The sequence below is a fragment of the Microplitis mediator genome, chromosome 5 (genome assembly GCF_029852145.1).
Source record: "Microplitis mediator isolate UGA2020A chromosome 5, iyMicMedi2.1, whole genome shotgun sequence".
Classification (NCBI taxonomy): Eukaryota; Metazoa; Arthropoda; class Insecta; order Hymenoptera; family Braconidae; genus Microplitis; species Microplitis mediator.
This window is the reverse complement of record NC_079973.1, coordinates 752,622-778,946: the sequence shown is the minus strand read 5'-3', so window position 1 is coordinate 778,946 and position 26,325 is coordinate 752,622. Positions and strand designations below refer to the sequence as shown.

General features: G+C 32.3%; 3 protein-coding genes across 3 annotated transcripts in view; 2 read left to right on the top strand and 1 right to left on the bottom strand.

Moving 5' to 3' along the window:
- The window catches only part of LOC130669052 (uncharacterized protein C05D11.1-like), a 230,564-nt gene that overhangs the window by 13,608 nt on the left and 190,631 nt on the right, over nt 1-26,325 (top strand). The window lies entirely within an intron of this gene.
- LOC130669053 (rab3 GTPase-activating protein catalytic subunit) lies at nt 85-26,151 on the top strand. The gene is made up of 11 exons (XM_057471724.1): nt 85-785; nt 850-986; nt 1,063-1,261; nt 1,337-1,736; nt 1,815-2,026; nt 24,080-24,222; nt 24,411-24,721; nt 24,929-25,028; nt 25,111-25,430; nt 25,510-25,707; nt 25,841-26,151. The coding sequence occupies exons 1-11, from the start codon at nt 301-303 to the stop codon at nt 26,066-26,068; spliced, it is 2,733 nt and encodes a 910-aa protein (XP_057327707.1). The 5' UTR covers nt 85-300; the 3' UTR covers nt 26,069-26,151.
- On the bottom strand, nt 2,393-23,017 carry LOC130669069 (leucine-rich repeat and fibronectin type-III domain-containing protein 3). Its single transcript, XM_057471744.1, has 6 exons — nt 22,638-23,017; nt 5,062-6,249; nt 4,253-4,917; nt 3,737-4,169; nt 3,421-3,597; nt 2,393-3,279 (listed from the first exon to the last, which is right to left on the bottom strand). Exons 1-6 carry the CDS (start codon nt 22,675-22,677, stop codon nt 2,963-2,965), a joined length of 2,820 nt encoding a protein of 939 aa, XP_057327727.1. The 5' UTR covers nt 22,678-23,017; the 3' UTR covers nt 2,393-2,962.

Sequence of the window (26,325 nt, the reverse complement as noted above, 5' to 3'; positions counted from 1 at the left end):
AACCTTGGCCAATTTTTGGACTCAATTCCTATCAGCTGTCAGCTATAAATTCTCATTAAACCTGATAATAAAAAATTCTGACAAAATCCGGTTTTCATTATTTCAAAAAAAGCGCGCGAAAGATTTAAAAGTGCCTTCAAAACGCGCAAGCGCGACAATCAGCTGATTCAACGTTTACAAAATATGTCAAACAAAAAATATGTTTAACTTGTGTTAGTGATTATTGTTTACTTCTCCCATTGTTTGAAACAATCAAATAAATTGTCAATAAAACAAAATTTAAATTAATGTACAGTTGACATGCATAACGTAGAAATTGAAGATTTTTATCACCACGACTTCACAACAGCTTCAGAATGGGAAGTGTTTATTGCTCGTCTGGAAGAGATTATTCACGAATGGAAGTTACCACACTCTAAAATAGAGCCAGGTTTAAAACCTGGTGATTTTTTAAACTCAACATGGCAAGTAAAGTCCGAGGAATTGAATTTCGCAAACTATCCATTTCTGTTAAAACACTTTAAACTGAAAACCCCGGATTCTGATGACGTGACCGACTCCTCGGATGCTTCTGACGAGGATCCAAACACCCAAAGTCATATTGACATTCTCAACATCACCAATGACTTTGTAAGAATTGACCAAGACCACCTGGAGATCGCTCGATACTACGGAATACGTGAGTTTATTCTCCTGACTCTAGGAAAACGTATCTCAATCTCCGATGAAACCAGGATTAAAATACTTGTCAGCTCTTTGACAATAGCGTCGACTAATGCCAACTGGTACGTATTTTTTTTTCCATCTCCTCAATAATTTATTTATTTATTTACTTGAAATAATTTGCAGCGAAGTTCCAGCTCTGGTTCAAGTACAGGAGCCCTGGCAAAAGTATTATCTGGGTATCAGTGTCGGGAAAGGTACGATGACACATCTGGATATGGTTCATTTAAAAAAAACTCCACCCCACTGCCGCCATCTTACTGGTAAATATTTTTTTTTATTTCAAATTAATTAAATATTTGAATTACTGATTGATAATTAAATTAATTGTGATTGCAGGATTGCTGGCGTTATTTAAACAAAAAATAGGTGAAGGTTCTGGTGTAAGACTGGACCCAGTGATGGTATCAATACGTTTTACGTATGGACTCAGGGATTGGCTGATGGAGTCATCAGGATTTGATTTCATGAAAGGGAGGCCAGTGATTAATAACGAGCTTGGGAAACTTCCCTTCGGTGCTGAAGTTGATCCAGTCTCGTAAGTTTGCTCAGTAAATAAATAAAAATAATTCAAGATGATAAATTATTAACAGCAATAATTTTTTTATCACAGAGAACTTCAAGTCTATGCTACATGGCCTCAAATGTCGGAAAATATTGTGGTGGACAGCGAAAGTTTCACGGATCTGGAGCCGCAGTTGGCGACGGAATGGTCAGCGAGAGTGAGAATGGCCGCGACACCGCCGAGTTTGCTTGAAGAATATTTAAAAGGCTTTTTAAGTCTCTGCAGTAATCAGAAGTCTTTAGTGGACATCTTGGGCGACACTTACGTCGACAACGACCAGATGCTCAGCTCGGCTTTCAACGTCGTGACGGAGTCGAAAATTCCTACGATATCAAAAGTTATGAGTCGCGCCTCCTATAAAAAGACTAATAAAAATGACGGGCCTATTCCTGATGACGTTCTCATGATGATGCTGTACTATTTATTCCCTGACGCTGATGAACAATCAGTAATTTTTTTATTTTTGGTTCATTTTTGAATTTAAATCATCAGTAGAATAAAGATTTGGTGTTTATTTATTTTTTAGAAAGCTTTGTATGATGAAAATGGATCAAATGTTGACGAAGATTTATGGAAAGGCATCAAAACTTGTGCCCTGGACTCTCTGGTGTGGAGACTGGCAGTGGTGACTGCCCATTGCAGGCAAAATCTCGGTGGTATTACGGCAGTAGCTCAAATTTGGCATGAATTTGTCCAAGAGATGCGCTATCGTTGGGACGAGAGTATCCTAATTCCTGGGTAAGTTTTTTAAAAATATATTTTATCGCTTTTCAAAATTTTAAATGTCCATTCAATGGTACAAGTGGTCCAATAGTTAAAATAATTAAATTACAAGAATAATTATAATGAGTATAAATGCAGACATCAGACAAATTTAAAATTATAAATAAATAGAGTAAATAATTAAAAAAATAATATTAAAAAAAATGCACTTTTTAATTTAAAAATTTTTCAAATGCGCATTTTTTTTAAATTTTATTTTATTAATTATTTACTGTATTTATTTATAATTTTAAATTTGTCTGGTGTCTGCATTCACACTCATGTAATTACAAAATAATTAAAGGAATAAAAACAAATTTATTTATTAATTATTTAAACTAAAAATAAAAATAAATTTGTATTTGATTGCACCATTATCGATATTTAATAATTTACATTACAAATACAATTGATTTTATTTCATTCTTCGGTATAACTAATTTACCATTTACCTTAAAATTAATTAATTAATTAATTATTACTATTATTAAATCAATATAAAATCTTAAAAATAAATTCTCTCGGTCATGTTACAGTCTTTGGACAAACATTAATCTAAATCAATTAATTTTTTCACCTCGACGTGATAACTCATTAAAAAAATTTTTTTTTTACTACAGCTAATTATTAAAATGAATTAATCAATTGATAAAAAAATATCATAAATATTACAAGTACATTTTTTTATAAAAACGACTATTTAATTATAAAAAAATAATTATCTTAAATATAAGAGATGTAATTACTTATAGGTCCTATACATTTAATTCTATTTATATTTATAATTATCGGACTAATAATTAATTATTAAGACTCCATTTGTGCCTTACTGAGAACACACAAGCAATACACAGCAATAATAATAGTAATAATAATAAAAATCTAATTAATCGATTTATAAATAAAAAATATTTAAAGCGGGACGAGACCGCTCCTTGTTGTCGGATTACGTGACATGTAAATATCCATATCATGATCGGTCCAATTACTTTCCTCGTAATTATTGAGTGTGTGAGTTGAGTCTGCTAAACTGTATCTGCTGCCAGGTCTGGGTGGTGGCGGCTGTTGCTGTTGCTGCTGATGACTGCTCGGTTCGATCGTACGATTCCTCGATCTCGGACGTTGGCGACGCGCCGATGCGTGCGGTGGCATGTTCGTGTTCCCTGGGTAACCATTACGTGACATACGATCAGATGCCGCTGCCAGTGATTGTCGCGACTGACGTAACTCTGTCGCGATAAATGGGATTTTTGTTTTTTAAAATTAATGCGTTCATTGGTTTTGTAAGGAGGGAAAGATGGAGGATAAGAATAAGCGCTTAGAGATTTGCTGAAGAATAAATTTTTTTTAGTCGCCCCTCGTTCAAATACCTGGTCTTGTATTGACGAGATTGCTGGCCAGAGCAGTGTTGGCAAAATATCGGGATGAATTGTTGCCGAAGCTGTGCTGCGACTGACCATCAGCTACTGAACGCGATGATATTTTACCTCCGTAATGACTTGCTTGTGATCTTACTTCATCTATGCATGATGCACGTGTCATTGATCCTGTAATTATTTTTTTTTTAATCATTTGAATAGTTTGTTAATTAATTAATTAATTAAGAAAAGGCTCCAGGTTCTAGTCTAGCGTCTGGAGCCTTCCCTTAATTAATTAATTAATTAGATTTAAATTTATCCAACGAACCTTGTCGATCAATGGGAAAGATTCGTGGCCGGGGAATGCTTCTGTTGCTGTATGCAGACACTTGGTCCCACTCTTTTTGCGCATTGTAAGCACTGAGAGTAGCCATGGAAGCTAGAGGTCCAGCTGGACTGGGCGTTGGTCCAACATTAGAGCAGCAGTTGACTGGAAGTCCGGAAATAGGGCCGCCCATTTTTGTCTGGTCTATACTGTGCAGCGTATGGAGCTTTCTAGACCTTACCCGTATCGCGACCACGAATATTATCGCGACGAGAACAATTGTCGCGCAAATAACCGCGCACGCGGTTATCGTTATTTTGTCCATATTAGAGGTCGGTGAATTTTCTTTGCGGACTTCCTTGCACTGGCTGTAAGGCACGTTCGCTGGAGTTATATTTGTCTCTTCGAGTAAAACCACACAGACCACAATGCACTCCTGCAATTTAAATTATTCAAATTAATTATTAAATTTTTTAAATAAAAATTATAAACTATAGATTAAAAAAAAAAAATATTTACTTGTGCAGGAACATTTTTTATTTTGAATTCACGTTCGCTGGCTTCTAGTGGCGGTCCCTGTTTGAAACTGGTGTCGCCAAAGGAGCGATAGACAACGCGGAAGCCAAGAATATTCGTGGTCTCGCTGTCCCAAGAAATAATAACAGAGTTGTCTTGACGCAGCGCTTCCTTGACGATGATGTCCTTTTCGGGTTTCGCCTTGTAAAGAGGAGATCCGAGCACCAGAGGAGGACGTGGCTGATGCTGTGGCAGGCTCCCGTGCTCAGAGCTATGTAGCACACGTGGTGGCACTGTTGTGCGCACTATCACTACGTTGCCAGTCCGCGCAGTAGGTCGCGTGGTTGATACCTGGACCGTGGACGGAGTGGTCACTTCTGTTGACTTGAACTCGATTGTTGTACTGGGAGTTGTTGCGACTGAAGTTGTTGTCGTTATTTTCTGGGTTGTCTTTTGTGCTGTTGTTGATGCAAATGACGATAATGAGGAAGTCGATGATGATGATGATGATGACGACGATGAAGGAGAGGAGAGAGTTGTAGGCGACACTCGAGTTGTAAGAAGTAATTCGTCTACTACTCCAGTTACTGGACCCGTTGGTTCTTTTGTGTCTACACTTTCTACTGTTCCTATTCCGATTATTTCTGATGGTCTTTCACACACGAGCTCTGTAATAATTTTTTTATTTTATTATTTCTTTAAATTTATCAGGCTGACCCTGATATATTTTTATAGTAAAAAAAAAAAAAAAGGTTACGGTACAAGTATTTTTTTAAAGAAGGAGTTAAATAAATTGATGTAATGAAATTTACCTTCAGGATCAATGTTATAGAAATTACGTTCCTGTAATCTCAGAGGACTGCCACAAAATTGCGGCTTGCGTTCACGACTCGTGACTTGTAGATCTTTCGTCCTTATCCAGTTAGCAATCCAACGTAATTTACAGTCGCACACCAGGAAACGTCCGCCAAGACTTAGGCCTCGTAGAGTGCCGTTTAATCGAGCTAGAGCTTCCTCAGGAACAGTTGACAGCGGGTTTCCATCGATTGCGAGCAACGTTATCGAGGGATTATTGGCAAACGCATTGACCGGCAGTTCAGTGATAAGGTTGAACCCAATGTCCAAAACACGTAAGTCGTGAATTATGTTGATCGCGGCGGTAGGAAAATCAGGAATCAAATTATTGAGAAGACTCAGCGAGCTCAGAGTATTTTTTATACCGTAAAAAGCGTCTGAGCCGATGCTCTGAATTAAATTTCGTTCGAGATTTAAACCTGTCAGTGAATCCAGGCCTTCGAAAGCCTTCTGACCAGCGGCTCCAGGCAATTCTCTTATGCTATTTTGTGATAAATCTAAAAACGCAAGTGTCTTTAGACCACGCAAAGCATCGGGAATTTTTTTTTGCTTCGTTCCTTTGAGATTTAGATTTTTCAACGTCTTTTCTAAACCGCGAAACGCCGCGGGAGCTAGAGTTATCTCATTGTCAGCTAATTTTAAAGTCACAAGCTTAAGATTTCTAAACGCATTGTCTTCGATTTTAGTTATTTTGTTCAATGAAATATCAAGAACTGTTAGATTACGCAGCGACTTTAAACTGCTCGTCGGTATATCCGTCAATTCATTGTCTTTTAGATTAAGAGTCCGCAGAGAAAGTTCTTGACCGCGAAATGCATTATCCTCAATTGAAGTTATTTTGCAACCAGACAATTGCATATTGTTAACCCGTATCGTCGAGAACGAGCCATTTTTCAGTACTCCCACCGTACTGTTGTTTACGTAAAACAAGTCTACGGTCGATCGAGCCGCGTATCGTCTTATTGCTGACAGTAATTGACTAAAATCTACTATGTCACACTGGACGGACAATTCTCGTGCTAAATTGTAATCGCAAATACACGAATTCTCTAGTTCGGTGATGTGTGATGCCCATGGACACGGCGAAGTCGCTGCCGTTATGCAGAGCGAGCAAGCTAAGACTAGCAGTAATGCCAAGGATGGATCTGCAATTCAAAAAATTTTTATTAATTAACAAAAGTTGTTTCAGGCGACAGCCAAGTCATCAATAAACAAAACCCAAAAAAAATTGGATCGATTCCTTCAATATTTAAGCGGGAAATTCGAATCCGTACATTCGTACCATTCTACGTTCGAATGTACGGAAACTCTGTATCTCCTAAACTACTGAATCAATCGACTTAATTTTTTTTCCATCGTCTTCGAATGACTTTTTACCGTGACCCCAGTAAAGAATAATTATTAAAAACCCTCGTTTAATAAATTAAAAACAATAATTTTTGCGTGGTGTAAATTAAAGTTGACACTTTTATTGCTAAATAAATGTCACGCGAGTACGTTTGCGGTTTCCCAAACGGTTTCTATTTAAAATATTCAGTATAAGTGATTTGACACTTTTATGTATGAATAAACATAAGAGATTAGAGATGTGAGATGTAATATCTGTGGTAGATAAATATAAACGATGAGAAGACAGCTCAAACGAGACGCGAAATACGTACAAGTACTGAGTAGTGAGAACGTAAATATATAAAGTGAAGAATATAAGGTTGTATAAACGGTGTACATATATATATAATATTATACAGCAATGTTGTACTCTCAAGACTCAAGACTGAACCCGTTACGAGTCAATGCCCGAGTCGCGAACGAGCGAGATCTTTACCTGTCGATGATACACTTGGAGACAGGTATCGCGGACAGACCGCGGCAATAATTCCGCTCGACCGTTTAAGACTTTTCCTTATATTCTATCAAGTGAATTCAGTGAATTTACTGTCGATTTGCTTTTATTTTCAGCGGATATAATTTTTTATAAATTAATCCGATTATTAACTTTTTTCCGTACTTTCATTTAAATCTTATGTCGAATCCGTTCGACTGGAAATTTTACTTTTAAGGCGGCACGACTCTTAATAACATTCATTTAAATTGACAAGTTTATTTTTAAAATAAAATATTAATTAATATAACACAAGCTGATAATTATAATGAGTTTATTTAGTCTTGTACATGAGTATAAGTATGTTCTACTTGATAATCCTCCATCATCAGCAAATGATCGACGCAAGGGGATTAATTAATGTAATTATCGTATTTCATTTTCGCCTCTTTAACATTCCCACGTTGGTATAAACAGAGCAGTCTCTAGTCACCTTTAACTATCCACAAGGGACATGTTTACTTGCTTTATATCTATATATCTATATATATATAAAACATGGGAGTACCCGCATTAACTCACGTTGTAATCGACTAGAATTAATAGCGTGAATTTTTTCTTACCGTACATACAAGTACGTATTTACACACATTGAGATTTAGTATGTAGTAAAGTGCAAATATAAATAGAGCGTGCGTTGAATAATTTTTAATTTTTTTTTTTTTTTAAATTAAAAATTTAAATCTGATGAATCGCAGTAACTGTAAAATAAAATTCCTCATACCTAATATGTATTAACCGAATATAAATAGATATGCGCAATTTATTTTATGAATTACAATCTTGTATCGCGCTGATATTTACCGAGTCTTATTAGTGTGTAATTTAAACGTCTTATCGTATGACCGTTACATTATAGATTTTTTCGACGCGTTAGATCTTAGACACTTCGTGATGTTAAACAGAACAGAGAAGGGTGGAGTAATGTTTGATAAATATACTGTTTACACAAACAATTTTATCCAGGTATGCAACATATTTATAAAACATTCCCCCCTGGAATGTTAATAATTCAAGAGCCGATAATTTTGATATTTTTTTACCTCTGGACATCGGGTTAATTATAATAATTATTCTTGTCATTGGTTAACGTTACCGATGAATCAAGTAACGGTTCATTTTGTATATATTGAGTCTATATATTATTTATTAAATTATCTATCAATTTTAAGATGATCCTGAAGTTAGCAGACAATTAGTAATTTTCAGATTTTTTTTCCAACAAATCAATTACAAAAAAAAACTAAAAATATGCACATTAGGGTGTTTCAGAAAAAACAAATTTTTTAGGTATTCAAAAATTGAAAGCATACCTGAAAATAGAAATTTTGGTGCCAATCCGAGCTCTTAATAATAATATTAAGGTTTTCCTCAATCCATTTTTCTATTTTCCATTTAAATAACATAGGAAAAAATTTTTATTTTTTTAGAATTTTCTAGCTTACAGACCACTCAACGGATTTTTATGCGCAATGAAACTTTGTGTAGGAAATTGAACGCTCTACAAAAAAAGTTTCTTATCATTTTTTGATAAATCCCACTGTTCAAAAGTTATTTAAGTTTCAAGTCAAATTTATAGCAAATTTTGAGATCTTTTCACTTTTCCGGCGAAACTATCAGTCTTATTACAAAATGTCATGAAAACTTTTTTGTAGGTAATTTTATTCCTTACAAATTATTACGAATAAAGTTTTTCGAAGTTCTGCGTTGTTTTCAAGTTATTTCTATTTCAATGTCAAGCTCTTAAAAAAATAGATTTCTGATTAATTTTAAGAGCTTGACATTAAAATGGAAATAAATTGAAAACAATGCGGAATTTCAAAAAATTTTATTCGTAATAATTTGTAAGGAATAAAATTACCTACAAAAAAGTTTCTATGACATTTTGTAATAAGACTGATAGTTTCGCCAGAAAAGTGAAAAGATCTCAAAATTTACTATAAATTTGACTTGAAGCTTAAATAACTTTTGAACAGTGGAATTTATGAAAAAATGATAAGAAACTTTTTTTGTAGAGCGTTCAATTTCCTACACAAAGTTTCATTGCGCAAAATAAAAATTTTTTCCTATGTCATTTAAATGGAAAATAGAAAAATGGATTGAGACAAACCTTAATATTATTATTAAGAGCTCGGATTGGCACCAAAATTTTTATTTTCATGTATGCTTGCAATTTTTGGATACCATAAAAAAAAAATTGTTTTCGTTTTTTTTTGAAACACCCTAATGCACATGTAGAAAATTTAAAAAACTACAGGTGCAATTTATTCAAATATTTTTTTTTTTTTATAATTTATTGTTTAAAAAAAATCCAAAAATTATTAGACGTCGGCTCACTTCAGTATCATAATTTTCAGTCATTTTTTAAATCAAATAATTCTTCGTTACGAAATTTTGCACTTGAAAAATTGTAAATAAAAATTTATTTGGTTTTAAATAAAATGAATGTAAGTGAGGGAATAAAAATATACAATTCTCACACTTAAAAATATATAATAGCCCTTTCAATTATTAGCTAATCGTTACGCTAGATGAATAGTAATGTCTTGGGAATATAACGTGTGTTAAAAATTGAGGGAGGCAACAATCAGAATTAAAAGGGGGTAAAAGATACAATCAAATCGTGAGTGAAAGGTTCACAATATCCCTTTCATTGTATGAATCACAAGTATAAGTGTCTGGTATATATATATATGTGTGGAAGAATTTAGTTATTTTTAAAAGTTGTTTATGTATTCTTTATCTTCAGTTATGAATCATACGTTGTCCCTTCCTCATTGTTAGTTTGCTTGTTGGGGTAAACACGCGCATTGTTTTTTCATTCTTTTTAAATAAAATGAGTTATTTATGAGCACAAGATACTTGTTATGTATTGTATTGTGTAATGAACGTATCAACTGTATGAAACGAGGGGAAGTTTATGTCTTCTTACATTACATTTCTTGTTATTTATCCTTACGTCAGGTGCTAATGACCTTTTAATTATTAGTATGTACATAATTCTATCGCAAGGTCAATAAAGAACGAGATAATTATTTAAATCTTCTCTATTATTTAAATAAATTACAGAAAATTATTATCGGCCATTAGCATATTTATTTATTGAATAATTGCCAGCTAATTAATATGAGAAATTTTTTTTCTAAGAGGGCGAGACCGGGACTCGAACTCAGTCCCTTCGGTTGCGCGCCAGCTTTCGCTATTTGATTTAATTCCCATTATTGTCAACTTAAAAATTCTAAGCGTTAATTAATGACACAAATAATTAATAAAAAAAATTACTTAAGTCCTCGGAGCAAAAAAAAAAATTAAGTAAATGTTTATTGACAGAGTTAATTAATGAATTAAGTCTAGGAAAAAAAGTTAGAAATTGTAAACATTTGTAAAGTATCACATCACATCATCTCTAAGCTCACGAGAGCGTTAATTAATTATCTGTTAATTTCAATTAGTCTCACTAATAAGCCTCCTTGTAGTTTATTTGTCCATATGTACGTCGATGAGCAATAAAATATGATTTACTAGTTATTAGATTCGCATGTACACCTCCAGACTTGTAATGGTATTTTCTCAGTACATTAACACGCAGGCTCACTAACAACACACTCGAGATTACGCTGAGTAAATTTACAGAGCGGAATTATTAGCGATAGCGTTAATCACTTAAGGGAGAGAAGGTGGAGTTATTAAGAAAAAGGAATGGCTATGGCTAATTAACAGCTTCGGTCCCGTTATCCTGTTGTGTATATCAAATATAAATAGTGGGACGCGGAACACTTGCTAACCGGGCCAGTTGCCTAGATCCTGCAACATAACACACTGCACTCCACGGTTTCGTTGCTTCTCAGCGTCGTACTTTTTTTTTATTAATAATATATGAAATAATGGCTTATTGCTTGTATATATATGATGATAATATAATAACAGTGATCATGATCATGCAAGTGTTACCGTAAGAAGCCTATGAATCCTGATGATAATAATAATGATGATGAAGAAACAGTTGTAGATTTTTAAAATCACACCACGCTCATTAATTTCGATTTTATTAATAATTACGGGGCAATTATAGCAACTGTATTAAGCCGTCAGGAAGGTGGTTATGATGGTTAATATAGGGGAGGGTGGGGCAGAGCGGCCCCCCTGAAATTTTGACCAAAAAAAAAATTTTTTTTTTTTCGACTAATTACTATAAATCCGATATGCTTGCGCATTTTTACCCCTACGCATGACATTTGGGGCAAAATGGACAAGCCCAAAATTTTGAAAAAGTGATTTTTTCATATTTTTATCGTCAAATTAAAAAAAATGATTATAATTCCACATTTCTAGCCCTACGCATTACACCTGGGGCAAAATGGACCAGCCGAAACTTCCGAAAAAATTATTTTTTCATATTTTTCCGCCGTTTCTCTATGTAAGAGGCAAATTTGGTCACTAAAAATTTATAAAAATTAAATTTTTTTTTTTAGTTGATAAATTTTTGAAATAAAGTAAAATTATAGAATTGATTTTTTTTTTTATTAAATAACAATTAGTAATTAAGGTAATCGAGAGTGAACGATTTTTTACGATTTAAAAAATTTTTTTCGAGTAATATAAAACCAAAAATAATTGTCAAGAGAAAGAAATACATTCTTAATGATGAAAACAATTTAAAAAAAAAAAAAACGAAAAAAAAAATTTTTTTTATCACTTTTTGAAGGGGGGCCGCTCTGCCCCACAAAAAAAAAATTTTTTTTCAGAATTTTGGCAAAATGTCCATAAATTTGTTCGAAATAGGACAAAAGTAAAGTGATCTTATGGTTGAAAGCCACAAAAAATAATAATTGGCTTAGGGGGGCCGCTCTGCCCCACCCTCCCCTATATAGGATATTATATGATAAGTGTAGGAATGTATGGTAATGTGAGAGTAGGAGAAGGTTGGAATGGCGTGTAGGAAGATTAATGTTTTTATTAAAATATGTTTCGCGTTTTATTTGCTGTGACCTTCAACCAGGATCATCGCTGTCGAGTCTCGAGTCTCGAGTCTTAAGTCTGCTATTATAGAGTGTAGGTTGTGCAGGATCTGTGGCTTGTAGAGAGGAGACTAGACTAGTTGAAGGCTTTATTTTCAATGTTATCTGCAATAACATTAGGTCATCTTCTTCTCTGTACCGGTTTTCTCAATATTCATTCTCTATATTTTCAGCTGGAATTTTTACTCTATAATTTTCTAAAACTGTGGAAAGTCATTTATTTATTAAAAGAATTTTTTCTCAATAAAAAATTTAGTTTTCTCTATCATAAATTTTTATGTAAAATTTTTTATGACAAATTTCTAAACCAAAAAATAAAATTTGTATAATAAAAATTCCCATGTAAAACTCCCTTATCACCATAAAAAATGAAACTTGGTGTATACTTTCAACGTCCTTATTGTAATAAACCTCTTGAAATAATGACTCGTACCTTAACCCGTGTGCCACTTTGAAAATATTTTATTATTTATTTTTTTTCGAATACACCTAACGGATCAAAGCGACATATAGACGTCGACTTGTATAGACAACGGGATAATCGTGACGCATACAATCGAATACATTATAAACATTATTTATACAATATGTACATATATATATAAACTCATTATACTCCAACTCTAATCTCCGCGCTAACAAAACATACTATTTTTTTACTCCTGTCCTCACTTCACTCATCAAGATACGTCTTGATGAAATTTCTCAATATTATTTCACACTCTTCCACTCCTACTAAATTATTTAATTGAACAATCTAACAGACAAATAGTTAAAGAATTAAATGAACAATCAAAGCCCCCGCAAAAAATAAAATAAATTATTTTTGTATGAAAAAAATTAAATGGAAAATCAAAAAGTGCAGACCTCAATCGCTCATGATTATTATTTTATTTTTAAATATCCCGCCTATTTTTCTTAAAAGTCGCACTGGCGCTGCTGCCAGTAGTTGGTGGAAAAAAAACCAAAAATCATAATAATAGAAATAAAAAATGGCAGCTAAATTTTTCGTAAATTACCGGTTTTGAGTTTTTTTTATTAATTGCAATAAAACAAAAAACATTTGGATAGAGATTTTGAAACGGGCCTTTGTCCAAAAAAGCACAAAGCTAAGAAAAATAAAATTAGGCCAATTTATCATATTTTTCGAGAGTCATCATGCTTCCAAAGATTCGTAGACAATCGATACCACTGGTTTCTTGGATTAAAATAGTTCATTTTAAATCAATGGAGTAATGAATTGACTTAATATCGTTTCGATTTTATTCCTTAACAAATTGTCTTTGTACTAGTATCAAATTTAACCCTTAAAAGTCTAATTAAAAGAGTAATTAGAGAGATGATTGAACGTGAGAGTAGTCGAAAAATTAATTCCGATCGTAAGACACAGCGTGAGGTGTGCAAAATTATCATAAGAATGTTTGTGTACATATTTGTACCCAAGATTATTTATTATTGCTTAATATCGTATATTAGCAATTCGCGAATCTCGGTATTGCAATAAACCAAAAAAAATAAAAAATATGTATATACATCTATCTACGCACTCAGATCAAGTACTTATTTAATATACACTAGGTAGATGTTGTTTCTTATTGCCTTAGGAATCCAAAGCCTTTCACTTTCGTTCTCGTTCGACAGCAGTCTCTCTTACACATAACATATTATACTCTCTTTTTTATGTTTAAATCTTAATCTCTATCTCATTCTCAGTCTCACCAAAAGTCTCACCAGTAGTACACTCTCTGTCTGATTCTTAATCTACCTGCTTCAATATACCAGGGGTATAGTACAGTAATGACGCCGGGTGTCATTATTCATCTTAGATTGAAAACCTATTTTAATCCACGGAATAATAACTTTATACAGGCAAAAGCACTTTATTCATTATGTCTATTATTATATTTAACTTTAGTTACCGCTGGGAAAATGCCGATAATAATTTTTCCGTAGTATTTTTTAAAATCCCAGGAGTAATCAGTCAACTTTGACAGAACTTTAGTTTTTAAATAAATTATACAAATATCATTTTTTGGGTCAGTAATAAATTAAATTATAATTATTGTTTTCATATAAAAGATGAAAAGGTCATTAATAAGACGGTAATTATTTAGATATCATAAAAAAATAATTCATTTTTATAATTTCTCTTGTGCGTATTTATATTTTTTTATTTATTTCTATATATACGTTTTGTTTGGATTCATTTTATTAATTTTATCTTTTTTATAAATTATATTTTGTGGGAATTATTTGCGTGTATGGTGTGTCGGTCTTTGTTGCATAAATATCTCACAGTTCATCTCATAAATTTTAAATGTATAATGTTTTGTGAAAGCGTCTTAAGAAGTACACATATTTGGATTTTTATATATATCTATATATATGTATATAGGTATCACCGGAAGTTTTTATGTTCTTTGCAGGTGATTTTCATTTATAGACCACGCCGAATTTTCCAAGAACTTTTATATAATTTTCCCTTGTGTATTTTTTAGGAATTTTACCTTCGAGTCCTTTTTCGAGGGTTAAAATACTGGGAGGGAGCGGCGTGTATTGAAGTGGATGTTGAAAAGAATCTAAAGAATTTATGGGAACAATATAAGATTAAGTTAAATTTACACGGTCATATTTTCAAATAAATTAGTTTTCAAAATTTTGAATCACGATTTCTTCAAATGGAAATATTTAAATTAACTTCTAGCGGCTATATCTAACAAAATATATGAAATACACATATATAACATAAATGAATTTTGTAGAAAATTTAATTTCCTACAATTTCGGTCTGATTGAAAATTTTTCCAAAACCAATAGTTCAAAAGTTACAGCCACTTAAACCTCCCAACATTATTTCTTCCGATTTCTAATCCTTCAAAGATTTTTATCTTCAAAACTATCATCGCTACGGTATTTTTTATCGATACAAAAGTTATGGGAAATTAAATTTCCTTTCCAAAGACCTCCCTAAATGTTTATTTATTCTCATTTCCCACAAAAATCCTAACGAAATTCTTCTCTATCCATCTCCAACTACTTAACGCAATAAATAACGATAAAAAAAAACTAATTTATATAACTTTAATGAGTATAAAAAATAAATTTCCCATAAACGCTTGATTAACTAATTTACTAAAAATTAGCTTGATTAAAATAATAAAATATAATTTATATTTTACATACTTTGATTATAATTACAGATTATTTTCTCTTGATTCCCATTACAACTCGGTTGCTGCCTCCAGCTCGCGGTACTTCCGCGTACCCTTAAAAGTCAGGTGTATCAAAATAATACATTGTATATCCTCATATATATATATACAGTACTTGTTTTAGCAATAAGTACATACATCAAGTTAACTAAAGTGAGTAGAGTCTCCGTATACGTTTCTATTTACGAGCCACCGAACTTTCCATATGGTCTGTAGTAACGGTCCACGCCACTCGCTTCCATACCAACTATTTCTATCCTTGAGGTACAAATAAAACTTAACTTGAATCCTATATATATATATATAATAGTTACCTATACCTGCTATCGAATACATTGAATAAGAATAAGTGTAAAAGAATCAGCAAGTCAGCGTATAGTATCGCGGATGACTGCTTTACTGTTAGTTTCGCGCCATTTGTGATACTAATGCACCCGACGAATACCTCTGGCTAAAAAAAACATTTACTGAAATAATATCCTTTATATTTTTACTGATAAACTGACCTGTGATTCATCTTTCATTCAGTCTTTCAAGTACAAGACTGAGACTAAGATTGAGACTGACTGAGACTGAGATCAAGACCAAGAGCAAGATCTAGACTTTGACTCGAGCATAATATAAATTCTTCTAGTCAACCGAGTCATGTTATAATTTTTTTTCTACCCATTCAACTGATTCATTCATCAATCTTGAGTCTACCTGCTCACGAACACGAATAAGATGATCGGATTAGTTGATACCACGAAATAATATGGACACATGAACACGCTGGTTTTAAAGATAAACCGTTAGCTTTACAAGTGGATCGGCTTCACGACATAGTTTTTTTATTGAGGCTTTGATGCTAATTATTTTTTGTCGGACCACCAGAAGCATCAATTACTTATTTCTTTTTTTTTTTTTTAAAATTTTAAATTATACGAGTAATAACAATAAATATTTAAAAAACAATTAGATGTCATCTTCAAAAGTTACATTTAGTTTTTTGTTTACAAATATAATTACGTATAATTATTTAATGAGTAGTTGGGAGCTGAATCTGGGTTGTGAGATTACAAATGTCGGGTTTAATTATTTTAACGAATCGCTAAAATATGTCAAAGAGAAACTGTGATGTATGATTAATCCGATGGTTACCGAAAGCAAACGTGAGTCCATTAAAATTCTATTATCTTACTTTAATTTTTTTACTCAAAAGGTATTTACGACTGATGCTGCAATCGGTATATCAACGGTAACTATTACAGGATACTCTAATAAAAAAGTTTATGCAATTTTAACTCGATTTACTTTTATATTCATGTGAAAATATCGTATCCGTACATTCGGACGCTAAAATGTTCGCATGTACGGAAACTTGATAACTCCTAAAAAACGCGAGTAATTGACTGCACTCTCTAAACATGAATAAGTGAATATTCACTAATTCTGAGTGCCAACCGAAACACTTTTCGAAATTAGTGGTTCGGTTTGCACTTGGAATTAGTGAATATTCACTTATTTTCACTAATTCATGTTTAGAGAGCAATTTTTTAAAATTTATTTTAAAATACTCTTGGCTGCAGTCTCTATAAAAATTATTGTTTAATAAAATTATTGAGAAAAACTGAGAGAAAAAATGACTTATAGAAATATCGTATTTTCTTCTTACTCTCTAAACATGGATTAGTGAAAATAAGTGAATGTTCACTAATTCTGAGTGCCAACCGAACCACTTTTTGAAATTAGTGGTTCGGTTTGCACTTGGAATTAGTGAATATTCACTTATTTTCACTAATTCATGTTTAGAGAGCAATTTTTTAAAATTTATTTTAAAATACTCTTGGCTGCAGTCTCTATAAAAATTATTATTTAATAAAATTATTGAGAAAAACTGAGAGAAAAAATGACTTATAGAAATATCGTATTTTCTTCTTACTCTCTAAACATTGATTAGTGAAAATAAGTGAATATTCACTAATTCCAAGTATAAACCGAACTAATTTCAAAAAGTGCTTCGGTTGGCACTCAGAAGTAGTGAATATTCACTTATTTCACTTATTCATGTTTAGAGAGTACAAGAAATTGAGGTATTTTTAGTGCAGAAATTTTGATTTCATTAAAAGAAATTTTTTAATCGAAGAGATTCACTCGGCGCGAAATATGGTCTGGGTAAAATTTATTTAAAAATAAATTTTCGTTACATAACCAGGTTTCAAAAACCAACATATGTTGCGTAACAAGTAATGAGTTAATTTATGATATTTTAATTACTTTAATGAACTAATCATCAAAATATATGTCTGATAAATTTTGACGATGCGTAGAGAGTAAAAAAGGTAATCGACAGGTATTTCTGAAATCGAATGTGATTCCATCATGATCCTATTATCTACATCTCAAAGTACATACACACATACATACAACATATATACAGATATATGAGGCGTGAACTGCATTGACCGTTTATGGCATTACAACTTTCATTTAAAGCATTTAAAGGAATCGTTACAAATCAGACACTTTTCAATTTAACGATAATATAAAATAATAAATAAATAAACAAATATATAGACATGTATATTTATTTACAAATTATTATGTATAAGATAAGGCTGTGGTAATGTAATGTGTCATTAGATAAAAAGTGTGTTAATTAAGTGAAGAGCTCACCTTGAAGTTGAAGTGAGCGTGGATCAAAAATGACTGTTGATAATTTTGTTACACGCGGTTGCACATGAACGCTACGTTATTTTCTCCACGGTGTACGGGATGTTCTTTTTTACACTCGGTTTGTATGGATGTGTGTTTGTAGTGTGTCAAGCAAAGCTTTCTGTGCTGTCTTAGAAATATAACATTTCCCCGCTAGAAATAATACGATAGATCATGCTGTCGTTATCGCTGCAAGTAGACCGCGCACGCGGGTCAGCCGGGCGAAATGCAGTTTGATATCATCGTGATCTTCATATAGTTATATTCATATGTATATATATATGTTTTTTTTAATGCATGTTACATCAAGTATAATGGATGCCAGCTAAACACGGGTATTGCGGTTTAAATGGGATGTATTTTAGATTTTATTGAGAATTATGTTTGTTATTTAACTGGTAATTATTAAGTATCAACTACTATGTAAAGGATATAAATTATAATCAAATATTATAATTATGAAGAGTTTTATTATAGTAATAAAAAAAATTGTGGGATAAAGTCTCATCAATTTGAGTAACACTACAATATAAGACTAATAGGCATCAAACCGAGATATTGATATAAAAATTTTTTTTCAAAGCTTCGATCTCTAGGTTACGGTACTTTTTGTTCATTTACCGTAAAAATTATTTTCATCAGTTTGCTGTAAAAAAAGAGTGGAAATACTTCTATAAATTTTCCAAGTACGAATTTTTCTTAGTTTAAAAATCAATTCCGATTTAAATAAAAATCGACGAAAAAATTTTTATTGAAGATTTAAAGATCTTCCATGAAATAAATTTATCAGCTTCGTCATTAAAAAAAAAGTACTATAAATTCCACGAGTTAAAAAAAAGTAGTGACATAAAAAGACGTGTCCTCAATAACCTCCTGGCCCGAAATAAAATTAGCTAAGACCTAAACCCAAAAAGAGTGACCTTTACGCTCAATAGACTTCTCTGGAACAGATTCCAGTGGATGTACCTGCCGAAATAAACAGCCTCTCATCACCGGTGTTTACCTCTTCTTCCCATCTTTTATCTCATGTACGCATCTTTCTCTAGATGAGACCCCTCCTGAGAAACCTGTTCTTCGATGACATTCCAATCATCTACCTTGTATTCGGATGTTGCGGAATTCGAATCTTCACTTAAAAAATTGTGAAACCATTACACCTATCCATTCAATTTATTTACAATTACCATTACCATTAACATTAACATTGCCATCGTACATTTTCACCTCTATCATAATATATTTGAATAATAAAATTTAAAAAAACCTATGGCGTAATATGTAGAATCGGTTTCTCTCGATCGATAAATCAAAGAAGCGACGCGATAATATGAAGAAAGTCTTCTATTTCTAATACAAGATTCAAATGTCTAAATCTTACACAAGCCAGCCTGATTTTCGTCATTAAATATTTTAAATAATTAAGAAAAAAAAAACACCCAGCCATTAATTATCGTCATTTCAAATTCTTGTTACGTTAAAATTATTTTTGAACGCAAGACTCATTTACTTTAAAGTGATACGAGTTAATGGGAATGTTTGTTAATAAAAATAATTAAGATTTTTATTAACTCGAAAAATTTGATCACAAGAATTGAAAATTGCGTCATGTTAAATCACGTTTCAATGAAAACGTAACTCGTAACTCGGCAATGTGAGGATTATAAAATATCGGACACTAGTTGTAGTTGTATGAGCAACGCAGAATAGTTTATGTATCTATATATATATATGTATATATTTATTGTGCATTATGGAGACAAGGTATATTAAGAGTGAATTGAGCTGGTGGTTTAGTTAAGTACTGTGTAATAGTTTTGCTAGGTCAACCACATGCCGTAAGTGCGTGAAATACCAGTGTCTTGACACACAGATATTACATGTGCATGAATGAATCTGAACGGATATGGATAACTATTTCAGATTGTATAAATATATATGAATTAAAATATAATTTTGCGGTTTATTGATTACATTTATTTCTTTAACATACATTTCACTATGCATATATTTATGTCCCGATCTGGTTTAATGCTCTGAGAAGTATATGAAATTTTTTAAGATTTCAAAAATCTTTCTCTGTACTCATTATTTATAATCATTAATTAAATAATCCTTTTTAAATACAAAAATTTGAATTAATTACTAATTATTATTATAAAAATATTTTTTCAATGCACTGTAATAAATTTGCGGAGTAAATGTGCAGCGGATGACTGTTTTTTTTTTATTTAATCCCCTCGGAGTGAATTTCACTTCAAAGGGGAGTTTGTTTCAATATTTGAACTCCGAAATTATTTCGCTAAAAAAAATGCTCCCTATTTACCCCGTATTCGGAGTAATCATTTTTGAAACTCCGAAATTTTGAGTGACGAAGTGAATTTTGATTTCTATAAAATCCAACCCACACGGAAAAATTATATATCCGTGTATATTCGGGCAAATCTGCACAGAAAAAAAGGATTTCTTGGCGCAAAAAATTTTTTCTTGTTCTAAAAAAATTTTTACTTGACCCAAGAAATTTTTTGCATTATAAAGTGAAAATAAAACTTATCTTGGGGTAAGAAAAAATTTTTTAGGCAAGAAAAAAATTCTTGAGCCAAGAAAAATTTTTGTCTTCAATTCATAATACAATATATTTCTTACGCCAAAAAAATTCTTTTTTTCTGTGTGGATATATGCAGCATATATTCAGATTTGCCCAAAAATATACGGATACATAATTTTTCCGTGTGGGAAATTCACTCCCGCGTTTTGAAAATGTACAAATTACTTTTTAAAAATTTTTTTTGATCATCATAATTTATTCGTATAAATTTTATTTACTAAAAATAATTTTGATAAAAAAAATAACTGAAATAATTAAATAAAACTTTTTAATTGGATAAATATTTATACTCGCAAATGTGCGTGATTTTTAATGCAATAGAAAATTAGAGTCTGCGGTGTACTTGAAAGCGTAACAACAAGGTTACAAATAAATATTTTAATATAAAAACTAAATGTTTAATTTTTTAGAAAATAATTTGCGAAAGCCACGTGTCGTGCATAGTGCAACGATAACAATAATAACAACAAACTACTATATTTTAGATCTGTGGCAACAAAACCGTGTGACACTTTTCTCAGTTCAAATTATCCGAGAGAAATTCGCTCGTTAAATAAAATAAAATAAATAAATCTAATATAGACAAATATATAATAAGGATAAATGTAAGTAACAAATAGTATTACATGTATATCTGAATGTAACTAGAGGAATTACGTTTTGCTCAGGTGCTTGTTACACACGTAACGCACACTATTTTTATTATGAATCACAAGAAATCATTGCACAATAGAAAGCGAGCGATGGGAGAATAAAGAAAAGGGAGAAAGAAGAAACAATGAAGAGGAAGTAACGACCCGTTTTAATTACTATTACAATTAATAGTAATAAAAATATAAGAAACACAAGTTATAGGAATTACCCCTTCTTATAAAGTTCATTAATTTAAACGTAATGTCAACTATTTCATAAATTTTAACGGCAACTAAATTTTTTGTTTTCTAGAATAATTAAAATTTTTTTTTTTTTAGTTCAATTTATAAAAATGATAAATAGTCATTTGAATATCGACCCGTCAGATGATTTTTTTTTATTACTAGGGTCAATCGAGTTAGAATAAAATTTAGCGATCGGTTGGCGCAATTATCGGAGCAGAAGAGGACGGATGTCAAGACGTAAGTCCGGAAATGAGTTCCGGTCGTTTGGTTTTACTTCAAACTGGTCTAGTGCAATCGCCTATTTATATTTAAATGTCTCAATTATGTATTTTTTTTAATAATTCATAATTATATGGCATTAAATCCTTGACCCACTAATTTTTATAAATAAAATAATTTTTTTTCTATGTACTGCAAACTTTTGTTAAAAAAAATTCCAATGACCGATAGGTTTTCTCAGCAAGAAAACTTTTGAAATTAATATAAAAGTTACACCACCGGCTTCCGGCTCAATATTTTTTTAAAACCTACTAAATGCATTGACGATAATTTTTTTTTCCAAGGGTAAAAATATTTTTACACGAATTACTAAAGGAAATGCAGGAAAAAAAACATCAAATGAAATTATGTCTTCCCATCTAAATAATAATAAATAAAAATAAAAATAAAAATAAAAATAATCTAGACATCTAAAGTATATGGTCCGCTAGGCATAACGTTAACGTTAGAGTCAACTGTGCAAACGGATCACTATGGTCTCTGAATGTTCTCCAACCGAAACAATAATTACCCATTATCCAATTTTCAAGGTCAGCAAGTGCCAAATTACCTCACCCAAATAACAAACTTAGTCCCAAGTATGTAACAAGTTGAGTCCATGTTAAATTTCTTTCTCAACTAAATGTCTCTAAGACGTCAAACTGACACTCTGCGCATTTAAATTAAGCGGTGAAAAAAAAATAGGCGCGTCATAGGTAAACGTAAGTGCAAGTTCAATGTTTCGCGGAGATTTATACTGCTCGTGTGCACCTCAAGGTCGGATGGTATAGTGAAAACGATCCGAAGATACGATGTTCGCGTAGGTGCATTCACCCCTTGTAGAATATCGCGGCCTCGCTGCAAGCGTGCACTTATTCAGGAATGTTACACAGTCAAGTATTTTATATTCGCCCTTCAATACCGACTCGAATTGTTTATAAAAAAATCCCTAAAAAATTCATTAAAAAAAAAAATAAATTACTTACTCATTTTAATAAATCTCAGATCAAGTCCAACACATCTCATCACTGTCACTATTTTTTTAGTAAAATAAATAAATCACTTGACACTTAATTTTAAAAATAATAAAAATGAAAAAAATGAATTTTGTTCGTTAAAATAAAAATGAGTATTTGAGCGGTAGCATGTCCAGTGTATTGATAACTGGCGGAACCCGCGGTCGCGATCGGTGAATCCCGTGGTCGTAGACTGACTGACTTGACAAGACCGTAAGACTAAGACTGAGACCAGACCATACCGTAAAGTCTGAACCGGTGGTGGGACTCAAGTCGCTGGAAAGGAGCCACCGAGCCAGCGGAGAGTGCACCGGCACCAGGTACCGAGTTGGTGGTATGGTACTGGAGCTGTAATACAACAGCCAACGGGTACGAAGAGGTAAAGTCGGAGTGTAAGTAGAGGAAGGGTAGCCGATGGTATTATACTGAGCGTCTTACACTCGATGAAACTTTTGTTGGGATATAGGAGTAGAGTGAATCTTAACTTGCACGGATATAGATTTGCCATGGCAGAGCTGGATGTATGAGGTTTAGGCCGGTTTTACTGGGTTGTCTCATGCCTAAAAATGTAAGACAAAGTCTATTAAGACACTCAAGATTCTCCAGCTCTGGTCTTCGGTACTCTGGATCTTGACTGGACATACGAATACTGTCAATTAGTGTAATATATTGAATTGTTACTCTAAAATGTTGTTTTTATCCTCTAATAGGCTTATATTTTATTTTTAAAACTTGTTATTTTAACAATGAATTATTTTTATTTTTTTTTTTCATAAAGAATCTGAAGGTTCGAAACGCTCCGCTGAGTTACATACTTTAATTTACTTACGCCCGCAGCTGGTGTTTTTACTAAAACAGGATGACACCTTTTGCTGAAATTAGTTATTTTTATCTTGAGATCAATGTACGATTTTTTTTTTTTTTAATTTTTTAAAGTCGTTGAAATTTTTTTTCAAGGTTTCAAATCCTGTAAGTCAGTAAAAAAAATTCATTTTAAAGTTTAAAATTTTTTTTACATCTGGTGTCATATTTTTAATAATTTTTTTTATTGTATTCCTTAAAAATTATCTTATTCACAAAAAATTTTTGAGTTTTTAAAATGAATTTTTTCATTTTTTACTGAGTTACGAAATTTTGAAAATTTAAATTTCTATAATTATGAATGATAAATTTTAAAAATTATGTATATAAATATTGGAGACAAGTATATATTCATATGTGTAGAATAAACTATACAATAGAGTTTATTTCCCAGCAATTAAAATACGCGAAGAAAGATATATCAAATCGCAAAGAATAATCTATGTGATTTCTCCAGCATTAAATAAATAATTTACTCTAATTTTGTAAATAACACTTTGTTTATCCTTACGAAATATTTTTATTATTATCATTATTATTTTTTTTTTCAGTGTGGGAACTGGGTTTCCGGATTCAGTGCGAACTTGTTTACTTCATCAGAAATTGCAGATGATTAATTGCTGTATTGAGCGTAAAAACCGTCGTAATGAATTTGCGTCAAAGCCACTAAATGTTGACTCGGATTTAGATTCTGGTAATTTTATTTTCCTACTCTAATCCAACTGTACTGCAAAAAATCGGGAGTGGATTCGGAGTAAGTATGGATTTTATTCAACTCCGAATTCGCTCCGTCACTCGGAAAAAAATCATCCGCTTCATATTCACTCCGCAATTACAATTAAAAATAAATAATGAACTTATAATTGAGAAAAAAATTTTCAGAGTCTGAAGAAGAATTTTTCGAGTGTGAAGAGGACCAAGTATCGATAAAAGAAGAACAGGTTCACAAAAAAACAAAACATTTGTTGTGGAATAAACCGACGGGTCGGCTATCAAAGCACCCGTCGCTGCGATTGTTCAAAACTGGGGACGCTCTTTACCTACCAGTCACCCAGGACCCGGTTCCGAAGACCGAGGACCAGTTGGAAGAAGACGCCCAGCTGATGATGCAGCTCGGTACCGATAAACAGGGCTCCGAAATGCGAGCAAGGCTGATGAGCGCTTCACTTTTATCCGACATGGAGTCTTTTAAAGTGAGTTACTATTAATCTAATACTTGTTATTATCACCGTAATTACACTAATTCTATAAAATTTGTAATAACAATTCAAGTAAAATTTATGCTATTTAATTATTGAGAAAGTTTTACGAGTATCCGGTACGAGTTTCAGACGGAAATACTTTCTATCTATTCGTTGTAATGAAAATAATTATTGATAAAAAATTTATTTAAATCACAGGCTGCTAATCCTGGATCGGAACTTGAGGATTTCATACGCTGGTACTCGCCGAGAGATTGGATTGAAGAGGAAGGTACTGATGAATGGGGGCAAATTAATGGTAACTTATTTATTTAACACTTGCCAGTGGTTTCAAATTTTAAATGCTGTAATTTAGGTTCTGATTGTCGTACTAATTACAGGACACTTATCACCGCGAATGAAAATTCCAAATAATCCGTGGGAAACGACCTGGAACTCGGCCCAACCTGTGCCAGCTCACCGTCAAAAACGTCTTTTTGACGACACAAAAGAAGCTGAAAAGACGATTCAGTTTCTAGCATGCAGACGCATCGGAGAAGTTTGCCAGCTCTTGATGCCGGTGCTGACCCACGCAGCTCTCCAGACACTTGCGCACCACAACCAGCAAGCAATCACTCAACTACCAGAGATAATTAGCGGAATGACGAATAAATTACAACGTGCTACCAAATCTTTTCATCTCCAAACTCATCTCTACGAGGTCTGTATTCTCACCCCCTAAAATTCTTCCCCTGACCTCGGAGAAAAATTAATACCGTCAATGTTTTTAAAAATTACAGGATATTATTAGCGATATATCAACAATAAAAGTTCTTCTGACTCAGTACAATTCACTGCTGAGTAAATTTCCAGGAGAAACTGAAGAAACAGTTGCGTTTATACTTAAATTAATGCAGGGAAAAGAAGTTTTTATTCCTGGCGGGCCACGTGGTCCCATAGGATTGAAAATAACCGAGATGTTCCGCAACATCCAAAAAGTAATTAAGTTTATGTTATATTTATTCTATCGCTCTTGACATTTATAGTGAAATATAATTTAAAAAATAAAAATGTCAGGATAAATAATAATTACAAGTTTATGAAATGATTAATCGATGGGTGCGATTGTAGGCCACTTATATGATGGACATTCCGAGCAGCGGTTCCGGTATGACTGGAGCAGGAGATGAGAAACAGAAAACGTTTCCTGAGCCCTCGTCCAAGGAATTTATCCTTCGAGCGGTGACGCCTAGACCTTCTCCGACCTCCACTCCGCAACCTCAGCGTCTGTATGTCAATCTCAAGAGAGAATCTATTCGGCTCGCGGGATACTTCTCTGATGACACCACGTTTTTATAAATAAATATATATATATAAATGTTAATTATTAATCATTGATAGATTATAAATATCAAATTATGTAATCCTCACATTTTGGAGTTCGATTCAAAAATTTCAAATAAATTTTCATGATTCTGAAGTTAGCAGACAATTTAAAATTTTCGGATTTTTTTTACAACAAATAAATTACAAATAAAAAAATTTGCACTGTAGAAAATTTTAAAAACTGTAAGTGCAATTTTTTTTTTTTATATTATATCGTTTTGAATAAATGA